Source organism: Strix aluco, chromosome 24 (genome assembly GCF_031877795.1).
Source record: "Strix aluco isolate bStrAlu1 chromosome 24, bStrAlu1.hap1, whole genome shotgun sequence".
Taxonomy (NCBI): domain Eukaryota; kingdom Metazoa; phylum Chordata; class Aves; order Strigiformes; family Strigidae; genus Strix; species Strix aluco.
The window spans coordinates 8,052,117-8,078,893 of NC_133954.1; the positions used below are offsets into that span (position 1 = coordinate 8,052,117).

Genomic DNA, 26,777 nt, shown 5'->3' on the forward strand with positions numbered 1-26,777 from the left:
CGAGGATCTCTCTCTACCCCACTCCCTGGAGTTGATTATTTCAGACGATTTACAGTAATAGATCAGCAGCTAATATGAAAGCTCTGTAGCTGGGGGTCTTAAATTACAGCATCTGTGATTACCAATTAAGGAGAGATTTGTATAAATTTGGTAAACCGGGAACGCCTCATTGGCATATAAACCTAGTAAAAGAGCACGACCTTAATATAAAAATTACAGCTCGGAGTCCTGCGTTGCAACATCCCTTTATCAACGATAACTCATTTTCTCCCCAGTTCCCTCTCCCCAGCCCCCGGCAGGACTCCTCGCTGGAGAACAGGCACAGGTTGCTTTAGCACAGCGAGGCAATTTCTGGAGATGCCCTATTTTAAACCAGACACAGAAATCGGACTTAAAATTCAACCAAAACCAATAAAAATAGAGATTGCAGCAGGAGGGCTGCAAGGTAGCTGCCTCTGAGAGAGGCACGAATCGCGTCCCAGGCAGGAAGGGGAGTTTGCCCATCAAAACCAGAACAATGGGGATCTGCGGGAACTGGGGCGCTGCCGAGGGACCCCAGCAGAGGCGGGTTGTCCCTCCGACCAAGAGAAAGGGGAATAAACTCCTTTCGGGTAATTCGTTGTGCTCTTCTAGCAGGAGGATAACTTTGCGCGGCTTTGTAGCGCCCGGATCTCGCTGAGGCTGCGATGGCGATGGATGGAGAGAGGGAGGAAAATGTTCTTAGGGTCAAAGTTGGAGAAGGTGCACTAAGAAATGTCTTTCTATTCAGGAGCCCAGGCCTGTTATTTACCTCGGGAAAAGCAGAGCTCCGAGGAGAAATAGCACTGAAAATAGGCTTAAATACTACCAGAACCTGGCCGGCAGCTGTAACCTTTTCAGTGATTTCTATGTAAAATACAGCTGAGCTGTAACAGGGAAATCTCTTTCAAGCCGCTGAGGTCGAGTCGCGAAGCTGAAGCTTTGGGGACGAGATGCGTGTCCCAATCGGGGGGCACCGCTACCTGCTTTACTGTCAGCGCGGGGAGCGCATCCTCCGCGGAAAATGGGAGGTCAGGAGTCAGGCACTGCCCTCCCCTCCCTTCTCCAAACTGGACCAAATTGGTCCTAAGCGGGAGTGTTGAAAGGGAAGGAGGAAGTGGGAGATCGCGTTTTTAAATATTTTACAAGCTCCAACATGCGAGGAGTCAATAAAACTGACAACAGGAGCAAAGATTAAATGTTCACACCGGATTCTCGGATGAGAATTCAGCCTTTTCCCTCCTTCCCTTCCCTTTCCTCCCCTCTGCTCGCCAGCCACGTCTCACACCGCCCGGGCGGGGATATTTAACTCTGTCTGCTAGTGTAAACCTTTATGTAGCAAAATTAGAGCAACTCAGCGACTTTCATTAAATATTAAGGGAGATCCAGGGACGGTGACTGAGCCAGAAATACAGCATCATTCTCTGTCAAGCCCCGTATTAATTTAAGTTGTCGGCTTCAAATGATGCAGACCCCCTCCCCTCTTCCTCCCCCACCCCCCTTTATTTTATTCGGTGGTATTTTGTTTTATTTTGTTGCATTCTTATTTTTTTTTTTCTGTCGGCTTGGGGTGTTGAGCGTGAGAAATTGGCCCTTGGCGGGGGGCGGCTGCGGGCTCGGTGCGGGGGAGCCACCCCGCAGCCCCCGCCCTGGGCGGTAGCCCCCATTAAATCAATACCGGGGCTTTATTTATCCCCGGTCCAGACGCCTTTGTGCGAGTGTCGACCCTTAATAATCAGATGTCAGGAGGAGATGGGGTGGCCGGGGGCTGCCGGGTCGCTCTGGTCGAGCCTTCATGCTGGGGACACTGCCCCTACCCCGGGGCACTGCCTTCCTGGACCCGGGGTGGGGCTCCGGACCCCAAATATGACCCTGGCTAAGAGCCCCAGACCCCGATGAAGAGACTCAGAGCCAGAATAGAAACTCAGCTCTTGGACAAGAGCTCCTCACCTCCGTTAGGAGACCCAGATCCAGGAGGGCACCCCATAACACGGGCAGGACCCCAAAACTTGGGAGAAGAGCCCCAAACCTTGGAGGGGATCACAGACCCGGCATAGGACCCAGAGCCGGGAAGGGACCCCAGACCCAGGATAGGACCCAGAGCGAGGAGGGGACCCCAGGGGCGCTCCCTGCCCAGCTCCGTCCCTGGCAGGGGGCTGTGGGAGGGGGCCGGGGAAGAGAAGGCGCTTGGGTGATGCAAAATTCCCCTCCGTGCCGGGTGCGGGATGGGAGGGCACCGTCCCGTCCCCGTCCCCCCCGGAGCACCGCCTCGGTCCTTGCTCCTGCCACAGATCCTCAGGGCTCTGCTCCCCCCACGCGTGTCAGCTCCATCCTCCCCCAAAACCAAGTTTCTCCCCTCTGTGGTTAGCGGTGGCCCGAGGAAAAGGGTTTGGTTTCGGCCAGAGCTGGGAAAGGAAGTCCGGAGCAGAAGCCTTTGCCCCGCGCATCTTCCGCGCATCTTCCGCGCAGCCCTACCGCCGCCGCTCACCACCGCCTCTCCCAGCTCAGCCGCCCAACAGCTTCGCTGCTCTCCCAGATCCGCTAAAAATAACGAGCAAATAGTTCCTTACCATTTTAAAGCTCTATTTCTTTATTAACACGCTGAAACGGAGTTTTTCGTGAAACCAGCTATTGCGCCTTATAGATACAAATGGCAGAAAGAACGTTCAAGAGCCGGGAGGAGATAATAAGCTATTTCAAGTAGGTCGAGCAAGTGCTATTTCATTAATTTCTGTGCAAGAAGCCTTTCTCCTTGCCTGTCATCTCGTCAGAAATTCCTGGTCTATCAGCGCTGCGAATCCGTGTTTATCACATCTCATCCCCAAAGAAATCTCCCTCCCTTTCCCTCTCGGCCAGACATACCCTATCTTCTCTCAAAGAGGAAGCTATTAACGTTGTAAATATGAGTCAACAGCACCTTAATTCATAATTTATTGCAGGCGGTAGGAGAGAGTTATTTAAGATCAAAGCATCGCGGAGGGCGAGAGCTGCAAGGCGTGGAGACCAGGGAGCGGAGCAATAAAGGAGGATAACGCGGAAACCTGTGGCTTAGGCGCGGAGAGGCGCGGAGCGGACGCGGCGACAGGGCGGGCAGGAAGAGGCAGCAGCTTCCCCCCCCCCCCCCTTTTTTTTTTTTTTTCCCCTGGTAGGGGGTTTCGGGGAGTGTTTGCCCTGCCCGGCCCCCAGCATCACCCCCGGGCAGCTCCCGCCGCTCAAGAGACGCGGTTCAGGCCAGAGCAAACCCGGCATCACCCCAAATCCGCCCGCTGCAGGCCCAGGATCCGCGGGAGGGGGGGGGGCCCGGAGCTGATGCCAATGATGCCTCTTCATTTTCATATTTAAAAAGGGAGGCGAACGCGAGTCGCAGGCAGACAAGACAAAAGGGAAGAGCTCGGCCGCTTTTCAGTTAAATAGGCAAAAGTTTGGAAACGGTGAAGGTTTTCTTTGAAGTTTTCTTTCTTTTTTTTTTCTTTTTTTTTTTTTTTTTTGGTGGGGGTGAGGGGGGAGACGAAAGAAATAAAAGGCAACAACCACATTTCAACACTTCCCTGCGCGTAACCATCCCGGTTGAAAAGGAAGGCTATAAATCAGAGACGATGGTGGAGATTTGACTCATTATTTTTTTTTTTTTTTAGCGTAGATATGAGGGGAGGGGTTACGGCGAAATCCCCACTCGTTGCTAGTTCGTCTCCTTTTGATGTCGGACTCAATGCGAAATATATCAGCGCTTTATTGGCAGCGGTATCTAGAGGTCAGGAGAGAAGCCTGAAAAACTTCGGGTCAAATTCTCTCCGAGCATGTCCCGGTGAAATCAATAGGGAATGGCAGTCCGCGGCCTCCGGGCTGGGGGGGACACGGGGAAGGGACCGGCCGTCCCCCCCCGAGCCCCTTTCCCACCGCTCCAGTACCGCCGCTGCGCCCCGGAGCCTGCGAGCCCATCACCTGCCTCCGGGTCCAGCGCTCCGGCCGCTCGCCCAACTCGGGGTGGGTGTGGGTTGGTTTTTTTTTTTTGGTGGGGAGGGTTTGTCCCCCCCCCCGCCCCCCTTCACTGCCGGTTTTTGGGAGCCGACGCCGCGCCATGGCACGCTTCGCCCTTTCACCAGCATCCAGATCCATATTTCCTCTCCCCGCGCTGAGGTCAGCTCCAGCAAAGCCGAGTCTAAAAATAACCTCCAGGATCTGGTTTGTTGCTACTGGTACTTCTCCCGCTCTGTGTTTCTACCGCGAGAGTCCAAACTATTCCCTGAAAAAGGGCAAGATTTAATGACAGGGTATCTACCCGGGGCTACTGGGAAGGGTGGGGGGTGAAAGAAAGTAAGAACCCCGGTGGGCTTTGCATAACTTTTATTCCCCCCCCTTTCTTTCTCTCTCTTTCCTTCTTTCTTTCTTTCCTTCTTTTTTTTCCCCTTTCCCCGGACGAGACATATGGAATCAATTTTGAATCCTGACATTGAAGGCTGGCCAATTCCTACTGGCTCTAAAAACCAGAATCCATTTGGTTCCCTTCTCTCCAGCACCCCTTGTCACTCAGTATTATAACCGTCTTGCAACATTTTAAGTCTTTATAAAGAGAAACAGCTTTCCAGACAGATACCAAGGATTCGGGAGTGGGGGAGGTTTTCAGGGGCTTTTTTTTTTTAAAAAAAAAAAAAAAGGGGGAACGGGCACATAACCCCCCCTCCTGACACCCCCATCTCATCCCCCTCCGCTCGGCATCTCTCTGCAAAGGGGGCCGCATCCTTGCAGTACTTTAAGCTGTTTTGGAAGAGTTTCTATTTTTCAACACGTCAAGTCAGTTTGAATCGAGCGAGTCCAAAAAAAATATCAAAGCATCTTTGGGGGAAAAAAAAAAAAATCCAAACCGTCCGAGAAAGCTGTCAGCAAGATCCACCGGGGTGCAATAAAGTAGTTTCTTCTCCTTAATTTGCCTGCTCCAGTTGCCAACTCGCACCGCCCCGATCCGGCTTCGCTCCTTCTTCTCGATGTCCTGGGTCGGACAGTATCACAGGTAAGAAGTTAAAAAAAATAAATAAAAGAATGACGCGGCTCTGCCTTTCCTACCTTCTCAGCTCCGCCGCTGTGAGATATAATTAATTGCTCCGAAAGCTTTGACAGGCTTCTCCACCGCTCACCGTGAGCTATAGCTGACTTTCTCCTGGTAACAAATTAAGACTGATGCCTCGGGAGCAGGATCGGAGAAGCTGAAGATGAGCAAAAATTATCTCGCAGGGTCCATAACCGAGACCGGCCGCAAACCGCTTCTTTCCAAGTGCGTGTTTCCCCGCGAAGTTTGTCTGGGACACATTTGTTAAAGGTTTAGCACCTCTCTCTTGTTTGAAAAAGAAACTACAAAAGCCCATTGGAAAAGCGGGGTGTTAAACTGAAGAATGTATGTGATGGTGATTTATGGCCCTACAAAGTTTTTTGTTTACTTGAAGCAGACCTTAATTACAAGGGCTTCTTAAAAAAAAAAAAAAAAAAAAAAAAAGATTTCCCAAGCTCTGTGTATGTCCATAGCGGGTTTTCCCTCCCCAGGTCTGGGTGTAGTGGCCAGATGTGACTAACAAACATCTGGTTAGTTGAGCTGCTTTTCCTTTTAGCCGGCCGGTGCGTTTGACCGAAATGGGTAAGATTGAGACTCTTGAACATTTGGCAGAAAAGCGGTGGCTGTTGGGGAGAGTCCGAGCCTGAAAATATGAGGGTTTTTTAAAGGTTCAAGGTTTGTTTGGGTTTGGGGAGGGGATGTCCTCCAAAAATGGGTCACTTCGCTCAAATGCAGTTTCTTGGATTGAGAGGGAAACGGCCGGGAGGGCGAGATTTCGCGTGGGAATATCGGATGCGTTATTTTCTACGGACTTGTGCTATTCATTTCTGCCGCGAAAAAAATCCCCCCTCCATCCTCCCCCGTGAACGCCCGATGTGTATTTTAAGAGCGAGACAGGAAAATCGTTCGTATGGAGGAAAAAAGCCTTCAAGAAATCGAATTAAACCTGGAAAGTTTTTCTAAATATATATATATTTGTGCTCTCTGTTCTCTTTTGGTTTCTTCCCCTTTAGAGCGAGATAATAACTCAGTCTCCGGCACAAGTTGCCAGTTCTAAAAATGTCCTCATGCATTGTGAAACTGGAAAAGTTTTGACTCTGTCTAATATTTCCCGAGGCGAACTGGTATATTGGCAGGAGCTCGGATACACAAGCTTCTGTTTCGGTTTTTTCTTTTTTGTGTGTGTGTGTGTTTTTTTTCTTCTTCCCCTGAAAATTGCTTTGCATTAAATTTCCTCAGCTTCAGAATTATCTTTACTCGCCTCCAGCTAAAGTTGAAATTTTTTACCAAGCGCTTGATCTGTTGGCGAATGAAATCTGAGAAGAAACCGCAGGCCCTAAGTGGCCGTAATTTAATTGATTTTATCATAAATCATCAACTTCATGAAGAACCAAAGTTTTCATTGAAGTAAATTGATATTAATGGAGACTTTCTGAAATGTAACCGTATAGATCTATATGATGGTGGTGCTTCCACTTCTGCTCTTTTTGGACAGGAGATTTTAGGGGGGGGGCAGGTATTTTTCCACCCTTCCAGTTTTCGTTTCTCCTACCCTCCCTAAAAAAACGACTTCTTTCCCCACACACCCCTCCCCAGCGTGGGGAATCTGATCCCGGGCGTGGAGGGGGGATTGAGAGCTCGGCTCCTTTTTGGGGCACCGCAACAGTGGGGAAATCCAGGAGCACCGAGATGAGGATTTTTTTTGGGGGGGGGAGCATCGAACAGTTGGGTTTCCTCGGGTTATTCCCCTAGGCAGGTTCTTCCCTCTGCCCAGGAGTTTGGTGGCCGTAGGGGTGGGATATTTCTGCCAAAAACACGCGTGTTGCCGCGAGGTGCGTCCCGGCTCGTCCAACGCCAGCACCGCTTTGCTCGCATCCGTGTTAAAAATAGAAATCGGATTTAAACCCCCCGCTTCCACCTACGCGGCCTCTCCCGCGTTAAACATTGCCGTTCCCGAAGCTTTCCCGCCTAATTAAAAATTAACTAAGAGGCCGGGAGGGATGGGAGCCCTTTGATATGGTGATGAGGATGACAGACCGAATGCCCTTACAGTAATAGAGGATTTTAGCGAAGGGCAGTGGCGCGGGTGTGTGCCGGTGTTTGTGGGGTGTGTGCAGGGATGCACAGGGCAGGGAGGATGCAGGGCTCAGTGGTATCCGCACGGTTTCCTACAGACGATAAATATTCAGTGTAAACATCCCAAAACAGAGAAATAGAATTCTTTGACACCACTTCTTTCTCCCTCTCCTGAGACTCCTTCCTCAGAAATTGTTAGTCTTTATGAATTATCACAAGGAAGCAGGTAAAATGGAACTCATTTCTTCTCCCAGGTCCCTTCTCCCCCATGCCCAGCTCGTTCTCCAGCGCCAGTCGGGTCCCGGATTCAGGCGAGTATCACTGCAAAAAATAACCGAATTCCTTCCTTTTCTCACAGAAACGGCCACTGCGGTAGCGTGGGTGCCTGGTCCTCCCGGGAGGCGAAAGAAGGGCAGTGGGAGAAAAGCTTTGAATCCTCATTTTCTCCCTCTCTCTCTCTTTTTTTTTTTTTGTTTGTTTTGTTTTGGTTTGGTTTTTTTTTTTTAGGAGGAGAAGGAGGGTGGGGGTTAAAATGGAAAGAAATAGGGAGCCTGGACTTGAGCGCAGGAGCCGCGTCCTCGGGGCCGGGGCCAGCGGCGGCAGCCCGGGCGCGGCTCCGGGGGGCGAGGAGCCCATCCCCAGGGCCTCCGGGCGCTTCTCCTCCTCCGGGGAGACAGAGAAGCCCCTCTCCGTTTTTTCTGTCCCCCAAACCCGTTATTTTTTCCCTCCGTTTCCGTCGCCTTTGCCATTTGGCTGGACGCTGAGGCTTTGGGAGCGGTAGCTGCTGCGGTCGCTTTCCTCGTCAGTGTTTGTTGGCTTCCTTCACCTTCAGGTTAAAAGATAAAAAGGAAAACTAAAAAAAAAAAAAAACAAACAACCAAAAAAGAAAAATAAAAAGCAGCCCAGAACGCCTCAAAGGCCAGGGCAGCCCCAGCTGCGGCAGGAGGGAACGAGGGGCATCGCCTGCCCGGCTGCCCGGGAAGTTTGGGGAATTTGCTGATGGGGGAATTAGTGGGACTGGAGGGGGGAGCCGGTCATTTACCAATTCTGTATAAAACGGGCAAAAGGTTGACGTGTCCCAGTCACGTGAGCGCATAATTCAAGCTATTATTTTGGCATTTGGAAGCGGGGAGGGGGGGGAAGAGAAGAAAAGTGGGGATGGTGATTCCCAGCCCGTCTCTGGTGAGCTGCTCCCAAAATAGCTATTTGTAGCTGATATCGCAAACTGCCGCCTCCTCTCACCTCCACGCACCCCCCATGTCCCCCCACCCACTCCCCCGCACCTCACCCCCCGCTGGGGCCAGGAGAAGCTTTTGGCGACGGGTGGGCCCATGGGAGAGGGGTGCTGCGGGGGTCGGGGGGACCCAGCCCCGGCAGGAGCCTGGGAGTTGTGTGTCCGCCCGGTTGTTGTTTTTGTTTTGTTTTTTTGGAAACAATTCCAAAGCACTTCCGCTGATTGATCATTAACCTGGTGAGTTATTGCTCTTCTAAGCAAAGGTCAGGGGGAGAAAAAGGTCTAATCTGTCAAGGCAAACCCACTGCTCGCTCAGTTTCATTTTGATTTCTTATCCGGGCTGGCTTCTGTTTGGGGTTTCAGGAGGTCCTGGACCCTCCATAACTCTCCCCTCCTCCTCGGAGCTCTCCCCCTCCCCGGACTCTCTGTTTGTGGAGTGGGAAAACCCAAACTCCTTCCCTTTAGGTAAAAAAAAAAAAAAGGGGGGGCAAAAGGAGGGTGAGCAGCCCCGCGGGAGGAGGCGGTGGGTGCTGTGCGGCTCCTCGCCCTGCCCTGGGGGACATGAGCCCATGGGCGAGTGCGAGGCGAGCAGGGGCTGGGCTGGATCTGCACCGCCTCGACGAGAAAAATTAATGCAAAGCAAATAGAGAAAAAAAAACCACAACCAACAAATCAAAACAAAGAACGCCCGTGCGGGAGGGGGAGAACCTCGCTCCATCCCTCTTCTGCCTGTTCTGCGAGGGAATAAATGAAAAACAAAGGAAAACAAACACCCCCCTCGCCCTCCTTGCAGGAACCGTTATTTATACCAGCGTCTTTTTGGTTGTTTGTTTGTTTGTTTCTCTTTTCCCCTCCTCCCTCCTGCATCCACTCCAAATAAACGCGTTTTTCCCTCTTTTCTCCACCTCCTCCCCGGGCCCTGCGTGGGAGGAACTTGCCGAGGCTCAGCTTGCGTTTGCTGAGCTCACAGCGCAGAAAGGGTGTTTTCTTTTCTTTCCCCCCCCTCTTTTTTTTTTTTTCCTCTTTACAAATCTCTGTGTGTACTCTACAGAGGGAACTGAAAAGCCCCAGTTAACCGGGGAAGGCTGTGATGTAAGTGGAATATTGCCAAAGCTGTGTATTAAAGTGTGCGCGCATGTAATAATAATACTAATAAAAAATACAGCTATAGGCCGCCGACTAGAGAAGGTCACGAAGCATCCGCGGTTGATTTATGGACTCGGGGATGTTGTCACAAGCAGAGTAGGGGTGTGAGGGGAACATTTTTATTTGAGATTAATAACATCAACATACAGAACGGAAACAGGATTATTAAAGCGACTGAATGTTTCCCAAAACGAAAATATTTTTAAATGAGATTGCTTTTTCTTTCTCCCCTTCTTTCTCCCTTTCCGAGTCCTTCGTGCCAAAGTTGCGGTGATAAATCTCGGCGTGGCTTTAAAAATGTTTACGGCTCGATACCGTTAATTTTGATACCAAATCACTGCTGTGTGAATGGTGTCCTCGTACCCTATAAAGCGTCTCCGTCCTCCCCCCTTCGTGGCGATCCTCCGACCACATTGGAGAAACACGAAAAAACAGATTTTGAGTCCTTAAGACTTTTCTGCCTTTCAGGAAAACGCCCTCCTATTTTCCCTACTGTTACCCTGTTGTTGAATCCAGACCTAATTATCTGCATGTACTTAATGTCTTAATCGCATTTATTTCTGAAATTACGACCAGAATTTAACCAACCCCCTTCCCGATATATATATATATTTTAAATTACATTCAGAGTTCACCACCAGCCGTGGACAAGCCGCCCAGGGTCCACGCCAAACCGTTTCCATCACTAACGCGAACCCCAGAAGGGGCGAAACGTTTCCCTCGCCGGGGGGTTTCCACGGGGAAAGGTGGAAAGAAACGCCGGGGAGACAGGGGATTGCATCAGATTTACAGAAATAAACCTGGTGTCCACCGCCTCTGAGGAGAACATTGGGGTATCAGTGGACGGGGACGGGTGCAGCCCTGGAGAAGCTGGGGAGAGAATCTCAGAGGAGATGCTGGGGCTTTTGTTCAGCAGAGCCTGTCTTCTCCCCATTTCCACCCAAAGGTTTCTCCCTATGATGAATTCCCTTGCCCACGCTTTTCTGACCGAAGTTTCATACTTTTTTTTCCCCTTTTTTCCCTCCCCCAGTTCTTCTCCTTTCTCAAAGTCCACCGCTGCCTCGTATTTGCTGGACCAGACATCCGAGAATTGGTGAGTTTTGCTGAATATCCTACCTGGTCCCCTGTCTGTGTGTGTCTCCGTATCTCCCTCTGCATCAGGCTTGGAAGCCATTCCTTCTCTAAAGTCACCCAACGTGACTTTTTTTTTTTTTTTTTTTCCCCCTCCACCAACCCCAGAATAAGCACGGCTGCCCTGGATTTCAGCTGAGTATTTTCATTTTGCTACTGGCTTGTCTTTAAACTTTGTGATTTATGGCCGTAACTTTGAGGGAGTGTTTTAAATGGAAGATATTTCCTGTACTCCCTTTGAAGGGAAATCCAGTCAGATTGCAACATTTGCTGCTGATTTCGTGACGAGAGCGAGGGAGTTACATTTTAAAGGAAAAAAAGCTGCAACCAAAGGAAAGATGGCAATAGCCAGGGACCCTAAAAATACCTACTTACAGGAGCTCAACGTATAAACGTGCAACGACCTTCTTAAAAAGGTTTTTTTTCGGCTGCCAGTTAAGGTTAAACCAAAATTTTGCACTTCAGAGGAGTTACTTGCAGAATCCGAGGTACTTCTGATTGCGTAGGTATTCCAAATAGTCAGTGGAGATCCATATTCAGAAACCTATAGAGTACTTCACCTACAGAAAAGTATTTAAAAGAATAGTCCACGTCTGTTTTTCCTCTTTCCTTCCCTGGGATTTCAACGCCGGGGCTCCAAAACAGGAACTATCTTGTAGCAGAAGATTTATGTTGGAGCAGTTCATAAAAAGTCAGATGGGGGGGGAAAAAAAAAAAAAATCGCAATAATGGTGTCCCCTGGTCGAAACCCTCACATCTGGGATCTGAACACTGCAGCCAGAACAATAGCTGGAAACACCGTAGTCCTTGGCGTAAGACTTTATCCATCACCTAGAAAACCTGGGCTGTCCAACCCACAGTAAGTCCTCTCAAAAGTCAAATATTTCCTTGGACACCCTTCTTTTTCTTTCCAGAGTTATCAGCCTAAAGGTGCACACCCCACCTCCCCAAAAAAAAAGGGCGATGCAAACCCCCCGACTGGTCATACCTTCCCAGCGAAGTCCAAAAAGCCTTTGTGGTCCCTCTTTTTCTTGCTTTGCTAAACGTAAATTCCCCCTAGTCAGCACTTAACCCAAAGGACTGAGCGCCAGAATTAAAGGAAGATAATTGCGATGTGAAACAAAAGTAGCGCTTAAAAAAAAAAAAAAAAAAGAAAAGAAAGAAAAAGAAAAAAAGGAAGTGCAGACACCTAAATTCCTTGCTCTGCCTTCCTCCCACTCGCCAGCCCCTCCTCGGCCCGGACTTTCCCCAAAACGCATCTTGGCGAGTTTCTGCTCTCGGCAGCCGCGTGGGAGCGGGGAAAGGCATAAATCTCCCGTGGCGACAGCAGCAGCGCCCTGCATAGCAATAACGGTGTTATTAATAATAGCAATAATAATCATCTTTATTGTTCAACACCTCGCTGCCTTGGCCTCCCCCGGGGGCGATTTGCGCCCCGAACCCCCCCCAAACCCCGCACCTACTCCCCGGCGGAGGCCGAGAGGAGCCCCCAGACATTGGGACGCACAAACTTAACGCCAAAGTTACGCGGAGTTGCATCAACACAAGAGATTCCTTCCCCCTTCTCCTCTCCACCCGTGCAAACACGGGGGCCAGCGGCTCTCGGCACCCCCCCCCGGGCCCCAGAAAAGTGGGTTTCATATGGGGGGGGGGGTGTCTGCGAGGAGCCAAACGCAGCCGAAGGGCCGGGGGAGGGAAAGCATCAGCTATTGAAAGAGCCGCGATCGCCGCCGCGGAAGGGGAGGGGGGGAGACTATGACTATGTTGAAACGGTTTATTAGCATAAATTGACACCTAATTGTTAAACACGTGAATCAAAGGCGAGCTTTGCTATCTTTCTGCCTAGGCCTCTGTCCACCACGTCTGCAATTAGCATAATTTTTCACTAGTGACGCTGTTTGGGAGGCTCGTTGGCTTTGCCCGGCAATCCAAACCAAATCTTTATTTTTAAATATCCCCTCCGCTTTATCCCCCCTCGCCCCCACCCCCCCCACCCCCCCCCGCCGTAGCCTGGATTCTTTTCGTTATTATTTTAATCCCAGCCAAGCATTGCATAGTTAAAAGGGGGGGGGGGGGGGGGGGTGTTGTGTTCAGCTTTTCTTTCTTTCTTTTTTTTTTTTCCCTTCTCCTTTCCCTTCTTCCCCTTTGCTGTGGTAAAGCAGAGGCCATTGTTATCAGTGAGCAGCGCGTACCAGTCTATAGGGCAACTAGAATCTCAGGGTTTGTCCATTCAAAGCCCTCAGCTTTTCTGCACATCTTGGAAGCTGGAAAGCATCTTGATTTTTTTTTTTTTTTTTTCCTCTTCCCAAACGGAGACAGAGAGACAATTTGAGCTGCCGTAACCGAAAGCTCCACTGGCTGAGCCCCCTCCCCCTCTGTTTTGGCTTTTTTTTTTATACATATATACATGCATATGCTGGATTTTTTTCCTCTCTCTCGTATATTCCTTTAACGTTTTTAAAGGAAGGGGGTCATTCCTTGCTTATTGATTGCGTGGATGCTGGATGTGAAAATATATTATGTCTGCCTGTGCTTTGCTCGTCAGAGACTAAGGTAAGCCGGACTCAAATAGGCTATCACTTTGTGAATGGCGGAGTATATGTCCCAATGATTTATGACCATATGACTCCAATCTCGGTTCAAGAAGAGTTCACAAGCTTTAAGCTTCCTTCCACGCAGAGACTCTTTTGCAGCCCTCATCCAGGGCCCTTTTTTTCCCCCCTGCTTTACAACTGGGGAGTGCTGGTTGGGGTGAAGCTCGGTTGTGGGGGGAGGGAAGAGGGAAATTTTAGGAATGTGTCTCTATTTTCCAGGCATATCCACCGCAAGGCAGTCGCTGGGATTTGAGCTCTTTCTGAGCAGCCGACCTATTGTTAAGGGCATGTTTAGAATATTTATTATTAATAATAATTTAAATTAAAAGCGGGGCTATGCCTGCTTTCGCTGGCTCTGGGAAATGTACCTTAGGAGGGGGCGGGGGGAGGGGAAAGGCGCTGCTCTTCTTCATAAACACAGTCAGGTTGTGAATTTAGGATTTCCAACATGGAGGGGATGGCTTTACAGGAGAATACCTCTGCCTTAGATTTCTTTTCTCTTTTTCCCCCGACCGCCTGATTTTTTTTTTTTTTCCCCGACCATCCTCCTCTCCGCAGCCCTTTCCCTCTCGCACCTTTCCCCGATTTTTATTTATTTATAAAAAAAAAAAAAAATCTCCAAATCCTCGCACTCAAAAGTTGCAGGCAAAGAGTTTGTGGTTAAATGTTACTGCCCGCAAAGTGAAACTTGGAGCGTGATGAAACACCCAGCGCGGATCCTGCCCGGGTTTAATTGGAACAGGAGATAATCGAATATTTATTATTCTGCCTGAGATTTTTTTTTTTTTTAAACAATTCCTTGGAGTAAATAATTAGGATTGCGGCCGTCCTCGGCGAAGATAAATGAGCGGCATTTGTGAGGCGCTGAGAGATGAGGTACAAAGCAAATCTTCTGTGGAAGCCACAAGCGAGCGAGCTTTTGGGCGAAGGGGATTGTAAATTTATTTTATGGACATTTAAAAAAAAAAATCGTCGCTGTTATTTTTAGCTGCTTTAGCTGAGCCTCTGCGCTCGGTTCTGGTTTGGGTTTGTTTTGTTCGTGTTTTTTTTTTTTTTTTTTTTTTAAGAAACCTATGCCAGACAGGAAGGCCTTGGAGAAATTCCCACCTCTGCCCTCGTAGATATTTTCAGCAAACCTATTCATAATAAAGGCGCTGTTTGTTTGTTAATTAATTCACAGCTTCTCAGCTCGGGTAGTGGAGTCTACTTTTTAATAAGACATATTTATCATGGCAAGGAAACCAAATGAGGATAACTCCCAGCAAGGATATCATCCTCTCTGTAGACAATAATACATCTCCGTGGAAGATACAATACAGATTTGGGAATGCATAAAGGATTTAATCAGTGTAAAAAACCGAAGCAGTCCCTTCGTGGACACGTTGTCTGAGGTTGTGTTAGAAGTATACGGAGGTTTCATATGACATGACATAAGAACACAGCAGTCAAGGAAGGGAAAAAAGATGTTATTTATTGTCAAGCTGTGGCTTCTGTTAAAACCCGGTACTTAGAAATATCGCATTAGACTTTATCTGCACAGAGTTTATTTTATTTTATTTTAGAAAATGAAAGAGCCCAGATAAAATTAAATATACAAGAGATACAATTAAATATACAATGGATATCAATTTCAAAACAAAATGCACAGTGGCTCCTCGCAAACTCTGAGCTGCAGAGAGAAGTCTCTGCCTTTTTAAAATACGTGTGCTGCTTGATTGATCCTCACTCATCAGTTTATTTTCAGGTCAAGATAGTTTTCATATTTCTAAGGGTATTTCTACTCTGTCTTTATGGTAGAGAAAGTTTATGCTTTGAGAAAAGAAAGAGAAAGAAAAAGAGAAAGAAATATAAAAAGGTCAGAGAGAGAAAGAAAAAAGGAAGGTTTCTTTTTTGTAATTTGAAGCTTTGGACTGGGTTTTTAGACTTTTTGAGTTTGGATTGAGGGAGGGAGGAATGATGAAAAATCAAAGGGGTAGCAACTTAAGAGCAAATGGCCTGGTGACGTGTTTGTTTTCCAAGGAAAAAAACCAACAGCAATTAAACTGGTTTTGGAATCACATCTTGCCAATGGTAGTTCCAGATTCAGGACTGACGAGCACAAAGCAGTGCAGGCAGTGAAGGGGTATGTTTTCCAAATACAACCTGTGCTACCAGAGAGGGAGAGACTAACAAACAGTTCACAGGAAGCACATTCTTGAATTCATGCCCCTGCTTAAATCTGCTTAAAATATTTGCACTGAATTCCAAAGACATTGTGAGTCCCTGTGTAAACAGAAAATCAAGCCAAACTGTGTCAGGACACCGTTACCTGGATAAAGCGTAGTGACTATTGGCTGTTTTCAGGTTAAAAACAAATATACTGGGCAGAGGCCCCACAATAAACTTAGCAGACTTTTAATTTCCGAGGATATAACGCCTTGCTGGTTTTTATGTGTGTGAATGGCTGATTTGAATAGGTCAGGGGTAAGAAAGCAAGACTCATTCCTTTCATGCTTGTAGCTAGCAATTATCCATTCTGTATTCTTATTTTTACTTTAACGTGAGTGTGTTATCTGCACACGGATGTGTTCACGTGCACACAACACACACATGTACATGTATACACGCATTTAAATGGGTGTATATGTCTGTGCCAGGGTGCGTGTATGTACACATATAGATAAATACAGAAGTAAATAGATGTATACACATGAAACCACGTGTACTTATAGAGCATGTCTGGAGTTCTACACCCTGGGTCCTATCCTCTAAAGGAAAAAAAGATGCAACCAAGCAACCAACCAGCAAAACTACCCCCCAAAATCAGCTCAACACTTTTGCACTGTAACGTTTGTTGAGACTCCTTAGGCTGCACACAGGACAAAATCTGCTCAAAGCATCTGTTCACCCTGTTCTGCAGGACCCTATTCATGTCATGGGCCTTTCAGGCCCCAAGATGGATTCATAGGCCGGGTACTATTATTGTGTGTTTTCTCCTAACCTTTCAGGTCAGCTTCCAATAGACAGCTGGAAACGGCCTGTCACGTGGCCTTGGGGTGCCAATGTTCTGCCATAGGGGTGTCAAGACCCTGGTAGCCGGAAAAATCATTTTGGGGAGTCCCAGAGATGCAGAAGACAACGTACTACGACAGCTCCACGCTCTTTGGGGGTTACTCCTACGGGAGTGCCAATGGGTTCGGCTACGAGGGCCCCCAGCAGTCCTTCCAGCCGGCCTCTCACGTGGAGAACGACTACCAGAGGTCCGCCTGCTCCCTCCAGTCTCTTGGCAACACAACCCCGCACGCAAAAAGTAAAGACCTGAACGGGAGCTGCATGCGTCCAAGTTTGACCCAGGAGCACCATCCGCCTCCCCCCGTCTCGCCGCCCCCAAACCCTGCCACCAACAGCACCAGTAGCAACAGCAATAACCAGTCGGGGAGCAGTAAAACTGCCCCCAGCAAAGCCAACCTCAGTGCAAATGCCAGTCTCACCAAGCAGATTTTCCCCTGGATGAAAGAATCGAGGCAAAACTCCAAACAGAAAAACAGCTCCCCTAGCACAGGTACACTCTTCTGCTCTTGTAACCCTCCGCTTTCCCAAACAGCGAGGTAACAAAGCCACCGGCCAGGCTGGTCGTGTTTGGAGGGAGGGGAGAGAGGGAGAGGATGCAGCGAGGATCCAGCGAGGATCCTGGTGCTGGGCATGATCCTAAGACTGTCAGCCGCTGCCCCGGCCAGGCTGAGCGAGCCTTGGCCCGTCCTGCAGCACTGACTGTGCACACTTGGTTTATATTAAACATGTCCAAGGCACCACAGGGAAATACGACCAGGCGGTTGTACACAGCCCATGTCTGACTGTGTAGGTACAGGTACATGAAAACGTACACCCACCACTCAACCTAACGATGCTAAAGCAGAGTGCTTGTTCTCTTCCCACCTCCCTGCCTCCAGACACAGCAGTAACATGGTGCTCGCAGGGTGTGTGTGCATATATAGAGCATATGCATAACCACGGGCATGTTCTTGCACGCATACACGCACATCTCTAACACAATCAAGAAAAAAATTCTGTATGGAAACCTCACTGCTTTGACAAATATTTTCATATAAACTTTGCGGCACACGCTTCACTTCATTAGCGTAATTTATCTGTTATATACATGTTTATCTCACAAAAAGGTAGGTGCAAATGCCGTTTGGTGTTTAACAATGTACATGCAAATATTTGCGTTACACAAATATAAGACACACACATGATGCACGTGTGTGTGTGTGTGCACGTTCGTACCTCGGCAAACAAAATACCTCCCAACACTGACCCGTGTTAGTATTAATTGGCTCTGCAGTGACTGCCCCCCTGCCAAATATTATTTTCTCAAAATTATCTGTTGGAAATAATCGACTCCTAAATAAATGGCCCTGGAATCCTTTTCTACATGACATGATCAAATTTTCATAAACCAGGGGCAGCTTTGGAGAACAGAACTCTTAATAAATGACATGATTATGGAGTACAGGCTAATGCAAAAGGGTGAGGGAAGGGGGGGTCGAACTCTTGTGCCTGTTCCAGGATTTATTAAGAAACGATGCATTCAATTTCTGCATGTAAGTAATTATCTTTTATTTCATTTCACGGCCAGCAGAAACCTGCAGCGGCGAGAAAAGCCCTCCAGGCTCCTCGGCCTCCAAGAGAGCCCGCACAGCCTACACCAGTGCTCAGCTGGTGGAGCTGGAGAAGGAATTCCACTTCAACCGCTACCTGTGCAGGCCCCGCCGCGTGGAGATGGCCAACCTGCTGAACCTCAGCGAGAGGCAGATCAAGATCTGGTTCCAGAACAGGAGGATGAAGTATAAAAAAGATCAGAAGTCAAAAGGCATGGGGTCCTCCTCTGGAGGGCCTTCCCCCACCGGCAGCCCGCCCCAGCCCATGCAGTCCTCCGCCGGATTTATGAACGCCTTGCACACCATGAGCAGTAACTATGATGCCCCCTCGCCGCCTTCCTTCAATAAACCCCACCAAAATGCCTATGCCATGTCAACTAACTACCAAAACCCCATCAAAGGCTGTCCCTCCCAACAGAAATACGCCAACACGGCCCCTGAGTATGACCCCCACGTCTTACAAGGGAACGGGGTGGCCTACGGGACTCCCAGTATGCAGGGAAGCCCCGTCTATGTTGGAGGTAACTATGTGGATTCTATGCCCACCTCTGGCCCGTCCCTTTACGGCCTCAATCACCTGCCACATCACCAGGCTGCCAACATGGACTACAACGGGCCTCCGCAGATGCCCCCGAGCCAGCACCACGGACCATGCGAGACCCACCCCACCTACACAGACCTTTCCACGCACCACGCGTCTTCTCAGGGCAGAATCCAAGAGGCGCCCAAGCTGACCCACCTGTGATAGGGAGCAGGGACAGGCTCAGGCGAAGCGGATGGGACCCCGCCGTGGGGCATGGGAGAGGGGAAGAGGGCAGGATCGTCTTCAGGAACATTTGTGTTGAGCAGTTTTCTTTCTTTCTTTGACAGGGCAATTTCTACCAGGTCATTGTGCTTGCTGTTATCATTATTCCTGGGTTTTATTAGGCACAATTTCTAACCATTTCAGTATTTACTGCCAAAAGCAGCTCTCTCTCTGAAGAGATATACCTCCTGTGTTTCAACACAAATGCTTCTGAAATGGGTTTGGGGTAGTTTTGTGGGAATCTAGCAGATTTTAAGCAGCAACATCCTTCATTTCCAAACCAAGTATGGATCATCACTGATAATTCTCGGACACTGGAAAGGAGAATAGTCAGCCAGCCAGCCAAGTCCTTAGAGCTGGTGTCTCTGCATCTACGTAAACATGCACACGCATATACATATGCAATCAAGAGAGATTTGGAAGAAAACTACCCTCCTGTCCAACTCCATCTCAAGAGGAACCTCACGCTTTCCAGCCTTCAGAGGGAGGGCTGAGTAACTTCCCACCAGTCCCCACATGAACTGCAAATATACATACCTGCCAACGCGTGGGATTCACGCTCTTCCCCTCCAGTCCCTGTCTCTCCTCTCAAAAAAAAAAAAAAAAAAAAAAAAAAATTAGAATAAGAGAGGTCTAAGAATTGCAAAAAGTTCGGGAAAAAAGTTTCTGAAATGCCTAAACGCCCCCACCAACAATAACTGCAGTCCAAAGAGAGGAAGAAAGAGTTGACAGGTCTGAATATTTTCCCACCTTTGCCTCTGATGACATGAAGTCTCCATTCGACAACGCTGGGGTTTTTGTTTTGGGGGTATTTTTCTTAGGGTTCATTAACAGAAAAGCAATCTTAAGACTTAGAAGTCCTACGCTTCTTTCCTCCTCTTCTCTTGACCTTACGTGAAAACAGGGTATATTTGAACAAACGGAATGTCCTCCAATCGAAGCAGAAGTGAATGGATCTCTAGTATTTGCTAATGCTTTCTTGTCTGGACATCTTTGTTGCACTTAGAGTTTACATATAATGGGTATAAAAACAACTTTGAAGGGCTTTCGTCCAACTCAGTCGAGACGTCCTTCAATAGGTGTGTGTTCTGGTGAACATTCATATATATTTATTGGTTATAGCCAGTTTAAAATATTTTCCTTTTTTTGTATTATTTATCCCCAATATTATGTATTTATATGAGGAAAAAAGAATCAAATTGTACTTTTTTAGTATTTACTTGTTATAAAGGACATTGTGTTTCCTTGTCATTGTACAACAAGCTTATTTTAGTTATTGTAATTTAGAAAGACCAGTAGTTTTATGTTACCTTCGTACTTATGAATAATGTAATTAGTTCTACTGGAGGCATGAGAGCAGAACCAGACTGTAATTGTATAGTCCTGAATTAGAAGAACTATAGCTAATCCCTCCCTCCCACCTCACCCCTCCTCTTTGGAGATCTTTCTTTGTTCTTATAGTAGTTATTTTATTTCCTTGCTTAAGGGTTGTCTGTCGAACAATTCTTGAATAAACTTTCTGTTATCAATTTTATCTTGTCCTATCAGTCGGATTTAAAGGCAAAAATAAATAATGTGTAGGTAAAAATAGCGAAGAGGACGCAGGAAAGGGACCGCTCGAAATGTTCCAGAGTCCAGGCAGAGGGATTCATGTCTGCGTCCCCTTCTGGGGTGAAACCCCGGGGATTCGGACCAGGAGCGGCGGTCCGGACCCGCCGCCCCCTCCGCGGCCCCTGCGCGGCCCGGCCCGCGCCCGCGGCCACAAAGGGGGGTCACGTGGCGCCGGGGCCGGGCTGCCATTGGGCCGCAAATGAAAACAAAGGAAAAGGATTAATCACAAAAAAAAAAAAAAAAAGAAAAAAAAAAAAAGAAAGAAAAAGGGCCCAGAGTTTCCGTGCGGGGACCTTAAAAGTGACGAGAAATTAAATTACTTATTATAATTAATTATTATTAAAATACACGCACATGTGCACACACACGTACCCACACGCGCACACATACATGTGCACACACATGCACGCAAACACACACACACCCCTACAGCCCCTCAGACCGACACACGCATCTAAAATTGTTATGAAAAGGGGGAAAAAGCCGCTGCCAAAGGTTACATTATCAGTGCAAGCAAAAGGGAGAACAACCCTTTGCCAGCAGCAAAAGCAGATGGGATAATACCGTGAATAATTTGCCTTTTATGCTCTAAAGCCCTAAGAAAACTTATATTAAAGCAGCGAGGGCCAATAAAAGTTTTATGGTTCTGGAAAGGGGGTGAACTGATGTCAGGCTCGAAATGCTCCAGTTCTGTGGCTGATGAAGAGGGGAAGGTCCCCTCCGGAGGAAAGGAGAGGGGGATTTTGATTGCTGGCTGGAGAAAAGGCTGTAAAAGGTACCAAAAAAAGGGCTGGGCTGTAGAAACAGGGAGTGTGTGTGTGTGTGTGTGTGTCCATATTTTATACACCTGTGTGCACAGCCAGGGACATCCATAGGTGCCTGGATAAACCCACACGTATAAAAAGGTCTAGTGGAGAAAGCTTTGAATGAGAAATGATCCCGTGCTTCTTTCCATCTCTGAGCTCTCCTAATAAATGAAGTTCCAGGTTAATAATTATAACCTTCTCGCAATAATAAATAACGGTATAACAGAGAGACAGGGCTTGTTTTTCTCCCCAGGACCGGGGCTGGGTTATGCCCGTCCATGCAGAGAGCAATTTACCATTCGGGGTTACTATAATTTAAAAGCATAAAAGCGTGCAGGCTCTGATTGGGATCGGCTCAAAGAACAAGAGCTTGGGGTGGGCTTAGGTTTGGCGTTGGCTTTTTTTTTCTCCCCCTTCTCACTGAATAAATTTTTCCGTCTCGCATCCCGGTCGCCATGTTGCTGGGGTTTGTGGCTGGGATTCCCAGGAACTAGTTAAAAATGGGGAAAAGAAGCCAATTCCGAGGCTCCGAGCGTGACACCTCTTCGTTTCTCGGTGGGCTCCCTCTCCTACAACTCCTCACATCCACGGTTTAATTTGCGCCGCTGCATTAAAGCAGCAGGCCCTGGTTTGTCTTACAATTATTGCATTTCTCTATCGTTCACTAACCCTGTAAATTTATTCGTATAAGCTGATGCCTTTCCCCTTGAGTAGGGAGATTTTTTTTTCCTTGTGCCTCCGCGTGGTGCGTGGGAAAAATCCCTCTTTCCCCAAGAGAGTTTTTTTCTTCCCTTTTTTTTTTTTTTCTTTATTTTTTTTTCCTTCCCCTTTGCAAATTTAGTACTAGCAAAAGCAGCGAGAACAGTTGGGAGCGGCTGGGAAGGGGTCTCCTTTTGCATCCCAAAGTCTTTCTCTGCTCCCCAGTGAACCGCACTGTCCCTCAAAAAGGAGGAACCGGCGGCCTGATGGCAAAACCCGAGACCCCCCAAACGCCACTTGAATCCAAACAAACAAGAAATGATCGGAAACCCAACTATTAATTTTTACACCAGTCCTGATCTGCCGAGACTGAGAAGATTTATGCTGATTTCGATCAGCGCATTCACAGATACGAAATATTTAGGGAAATTCTCCCTTCAATCGAGCTGCGTTTTGTAAATGCTTTTTTATTTTCTTCATCCTTTTGCTAAACTGCGCTTCGGCCTCGGCTTCAGCTTTAGATTTATTATGTGTTTCTCAGAAACCCTTACCACCCACACAGATGCTTGAACTGACAAAAGTTTCTAGGCTTCTCCCTGCGTGAATGCCGCCTCCCAGTCCCTCTCTGCTGCAAAATGGGAGAAATGGAGCTTGAACAAACAAACTACAAACCAGCCACATTTCCAGTCTGCACCACCCAGCTTATTTCCCCCCCGCCCCCCGAAATTTTTACTCCCCAGACTTCCCGAATTCAGGTCCTTGAATTAAACTTTTTACATCTTTCCTGGTTGAAGTAACTCTTCAGCAAAAGCCAAGTTTCTTTGCTGATTGAGTTAGGCCGAGCTGTCAAAAGTCTTTCGAGAAAAAGATTGATCGTTTCTCTCTTCTTTTCGGTTTGTGTGTACCCGAGCACTTTAAAAGGAAAAAAAAAAAAAAAAAAGTCTTCCTGGGAAATGACTTTTAATTTTATTTATTTATTTTGTAAACTCTGGAAGTGGCTCTGTTTATTGGCAGTGGGGGGAAAGGGGAAAAAATGGGAAGGAAGAAATGTGATTTCAAAGATATCCGTGAACTTAAAACATGTTTGGCCTTTAAGAAAAGTGCAAAGGGTCCATTAAGTCTGGCTTTAGAAGCAGAAGGATTACGCTGTTTCTTTAAAAGTAATTTAACCAGGTAAACCAGGCCGGTCTAACTACACTTGACTTGAAAGCTCACTTGATTTCCTAAGCGCTCATATCCAGACTCAGACACAAACCTCCGGACCAAACCTTCCTGCTGGCTTGAACTTTCCAAGTCCTGCAATACAAATCTATATGATATGCAAATACACCCAGGCAGCCCCGGCCTCGGTCGCCAGAGCCGAGATCCAGCTCGCCTGCAGCTAAAGCTGCATCCCCCCGGCTGCAGGCGGGCACCCCGGGGGGGCAAAGCCCCTTTTCCCACGCCTGTTCCCCCCCCCCCCGGGGGTACAAACTGTCGGTGCGAGGACGTCTGGAGCCGCCCAGGACAGGCAGCGCAGGCAGCGGGTCCCTGCCCGCAGCTCCCCAGCCCCGGCAGAGCCCGCGGCCGACCGAGGAGGGATGGCGACGGGGGGGGGGGGGGGGGGCGGGGGGCTTTTCTGGGGATCTTCTCTCGCCTTTTTTTTTTTTTTTTTAATCAATTAAAGAAAATAATGCTTTCTGTTTGCCACCAGGCCCCGCCTGCCATTGGCCAGGGCTGGCCACGTGACCAGGAATTGGCTGCAATTTCGCCCCAGTCTCGAGTTTAATAGAGCAAGGTCCCCATACGCCTGTATTATCAGCAATATAACAATTATAAAAAGCCCGAGAACCATCATCATCACTGCCATAAAAACTGAGGCCCTCAGATTCCTTCCCTCTCCCCCTCCTCCTCCCTCTCCCCCCTCCCGCTTTTTAAACCCTGGGCCCTGGAAAAGCCATGAATTTTGAATTTGAGAGGGAGATCGGGTTTATAAATAGCCAGCCTTCGCTCGCAGAGTGCCTGACGTCTCTTCCCGCTGTCCTGGAGACATTTCAAACTTCATCAATCAAGGACTCGACATTAATTCCTCCTCCTTTTGAGCAAACCGTCCTCAGCCTGAATCCTTGTTCCAGCAGCCAGGCAAGACCGAGGAGCCAAAAAAGAGCATCTCATGGCCTGCTCCAGCTCCAGCCCCAGGCTCCGGCACAGCCCGGCCCCTTGGCAGCGGAATTCCCCTGGATGAAGGAGAAGAAATCGTCCAAGAAAGCTACCCAGGCTCCATCCTCTTCTTCCTCCTCTTCCCCCCCATCATCTTCCTCCGTGCCGGTCCCTGCCGCAGGATCTCCTGCAGGTTCGTATAATGAGGGGGTGAGGGGGTGTTTGCTGAAATCCGAGAGGATCCGAATAATAAACAATCCCCCCCCCCCCCCCGCCCCAGAGCAGCCCTACCCCAGCCCCCCCTCCCCAAACAGACTTTGCCCCGTACCTCCCCCGAAACTGTGTCACGCAATAAAATACACCGCAGCAATGTACACAGCCGGGAGAGGGGGGAGGGGGGGGATTTCTCCTGCCTCCTCCCCCGCAAATAAAAGAGCAAATTGCTGTAACTTCTGCGAAAGCCAAGAGGAAGAGGGGGCTGGGGGAGCCGGGCTCTTTATTAGCTCCAGCGGAGGGACCTGGCAGCTGAGCCACAGCTCCATTTGCCTGGGTTTCCCTCCCAGCCCCGAATTTATTTTTTTTTACAGCCTACAGGGGAAAAAAACAAAACAAAACCCGAAAGAAGAGCGGAGAGGGGAAAGAAAGACGGGTGGGTAACGCGGGGGCATCCCAGCAGGATGGGGAGGCGGAGAGAGCGAGAGCTGGACCCAGCACGGTGGGGAGAACCAGCTCCCCACTGCAAAACAAAATAAATACACCCCCAAACCCTCCCCTGCGAGGCGCCCCTTGGCCGGGGAGCTCAGCAGCCCTGGCCAGGAACCCTCCTTCCCCCGGGACAAAATGTTTAAGGCACAATTCACTGTTTCAGTATTTTAATGGCACCGTTCAGGTAAATGCTGGGGCAGGAGAAGGGCGGACACCGGAGTTCATTGGCCAGATAATACCGGAATAATGAAACCAAAGCCCCGCAGCGTCCGTCCCCAAACTACTGGCAAAAGGGGGAGAAAAAAAAAAAAAAAAAAAAAAAAAAGGAATGCGTCGAAATTCCCCTTATCCACGAAGGTGGCAGGGAAGGAAAGTCTCTAAAGGGAGAGGCCAGGGAGCAAGATCCTTTCTCCTTCTTGGGGCAAAGGGACCGGAGAGCGATTTCCAACCCTCTTCCACAGTAGGAAGAGTTTAATTAAACATTTATTTTCTCCCGTAGCGGCTCCCCCCACGCTCGTTAGTGCGGGACACGGCTCTGCCCTGCCCGCAACAGGGAGGGGACGGATCCAGACCCTCCGCTTCCCCCGCTCCCTCGCTTTGCAACGTGCGGTTTTGTGTGTGTTTAAGACACCCAGGGGCTGGCAGACACCAGCGGCTCCAGGAGGCTCCGGACCGCGTACACCAACACGCAGCTGCTGGAGCTGGAGAAGGAATTTCACTTCAACAAATACCTCTGCAGGCCCCGGCGGGTGGAAATCGCGGCTCTGCTCGACCTCACCGAGCGGCAAGTCAAGGTCTGGTTCCAGAACCGCCGGATGAAGCACAAGAGGCAAACCCAGTACAAAGAAACCCTCGACGGGGATCTCGCCTACCCCAACCTGGACGAGGGCAGCGACCCCGCGGAGGAGGCTGAGGAGAGCCCCGCTTTCGGGCCGGCCCCGGAGCCCAGCGGGCCCTACCGAAGGGAGAAACCGGGGAGCGGGGACCCCCAGAGCCCGCGGGTGGCGGCGGCCGGGGGGGAGCGCGCGGCCGGGGGGGAGCCCGGTGCCGCCGCCGGCCCCTCGGACCGCGCCTTCCCCGAGGGCCAGGACTCGCCTTTGTTGCCAGAGCTGAGCATCTTCTCGGCAGAGCCCTGCCTGCAGCTCTCCGAGGGGCTTTCCCCCGGTCTCCAAGGCTCCCTGGAGAGCCCCGTCCACTTCTCCGAGGAAGACCTGGACTTTTTTACAAGCGCACTTTGTACTATAGATCTGCAACATTTCAATTTCCAATAGCCGCCCCCCCCACCCCGCTTCTCCTTTCTGCCCCTTCCCAGGCACACCAGCCCCCTCCCCAGCCACTGCCAGCTCCCCCAAGCCTCCTGTAGGGGGGGGAGGCACCCCCAAAAATAAACCCAAGCCATCTCTCATTCAATCACCCCAGCCCGCCCACCAAACACTTTCTTTTAAAGCTCTCACACTGTGGGACCCGAATCACCCTCCCAATATTTATTCTAGAAGGCTCACATGAAAGAACGGCCCGATTTTTGCTAAATGCAGGTATTTAATGATAGTTTTATTTTTTCCTTATTTATTTTAAAGAAAGCACCCGATAGTTCTCACGCACATCAGCGACGTCAGCCCCCAAGAGAAAACATTTGTAAATCCTTCAAGCGACTTTCTCAGGAATCAGAACGAGACTTTTAGATTTCTTAATAAAATAAAATTAAAAAAAAAAAAAACAGAGGAATTTTCCTTCCTCTTTTTAAGTTTTAGATGTAGACTATTTATTCAGATCCTTTAATAGTAAATGGCAAATTATTTATTGTACATTATTTTCATAGAGTAAATAAATGTCTTTATAAAACCAAGAAACGTGTGTTGCTACATATTTCATTCCAAAATGTGCCATTTTTTGCCTAAATTATTCGCCTTCCTCTTTCCTGCTTTGCAGTAATGATGTCCTAATAACCTACTCGTGTGCATTGAGAGAGGAGACAAAAGGAATTGCTCCTCACTAACATTTCAAGAGGCTTCGGGAGTCAGAAATTCAGTTGTTTGCATTTTCCTTGAGCTTGGTTTTTATTTATTTTCTTTTTTTGCCGAATCAAAGCAGGACATTTGTTTCTAATTTTAACATTTGCGGTTATATTT

General features: G+C 48.7%; 2 protein-coding genes across 4 annotated transcripts; both read left to right on the plus strand.

Moving 5' to 3' along the window:
• Window positions 1-2,411: 2,411 nt before the first annotated feature.
• On the plus strand, window positions 2,412-20,220 carry HOXB3 (homeobox B3). 2 transcript variants are annotated; one of them, XM_074849155.1, is made up of 4 exons: window positions 2,412-5,026; window positions 10,549-10,611; window positions 16,231-16,784; window positions 17,862-20,220. In XM_074849155.1, exons 3-4 carry the CDS (start codon window positions 16,349-16,351, stop codon window positions 18,626-18,628), a joined length of 1,203 nt encoding a protein of 400 aa, XP_074705256.1. In that variant the 5' UTR covers window positions 2,412-5,026; window positions 10,549-10,611; window positions 16,231-16,348; the 3' UTR covers window positions 18,629-20,220. The 2 variants fall into 2 exon arrangements, with proteins under 2 accessions (XP_074705256.1, XP_074705257.1); XM_074849156.1 differs by having other exon boundaries at window positions 17,865-20,220.
• Window positions 20,221-23,459: 3,239 nt separating this feature from the next.
• HOXB2 (homeobox B2) lies at window positions 23,460-26,494 on the plus strand. 2 transcript variants are annotated; one of them, XM_074849160.1, is made up of 2 exons: window positions 23,460-24,136; window positions 25,276-26,494. In XM_074849160.1, the coding sequence occupies exons 1-2, from the start codon at window positions 23,743-23,745 to the stop codon at window positions 25,917-25,919; spliced, it is 1,038 nt and encodes a 345-aa protein (XP_074705261.1). In that variant the 5' UTR covers window positions 23,460-23,742; the 3' UTR covers window positions 25,920-26,494. The 2 variants fall into 2 exon arrangements, with proteins under 2 accessions (XP_074705261.1, XP_074705262.1); XM_074849161.1 differs by lacking the exon at window positions 23,460-24,136 and adding an exon at window positions 24,284-24,592.
• Window positions 26,495-26,777: the final 283 nt, after the last annotated feature.

What these genes read in the sequence shown, in the direction of transcription:
- HOXB3 (XM_074849155.1), top strand. Translation starts at nt 16,349, where the DNA reads ATGCAGAAGACAACGTACTACGACAGCTCCACGCTCTTTGGGGGTTAC. An exon ending in AAACAGCTCCCCTAGCACAG is followed by an intron (nt 16,785 to 17,861) that starts GTACACTCTTCT and finishes TTTCACGGCCAG; the next exon opens with CAGAAACCTGCAGCGGCGAG.
- HOXB2 (XM_074849160.1), top strand. Translation starts at nt 23,743, where the DNA reads ATGAATTTTGAATTTGAGAGGGAGATCGGGTTTATAAATAGCCAGCCT. An exon ending in TGCCGCAGGATCTCCTGCAG is followed by an intron (nt 24,137 to 25,275) that starts GTTCGTATAATG and finishes TGTGTGTTTAAG; the next exon opens with ACACCCAGGGGCTGGCAGAC.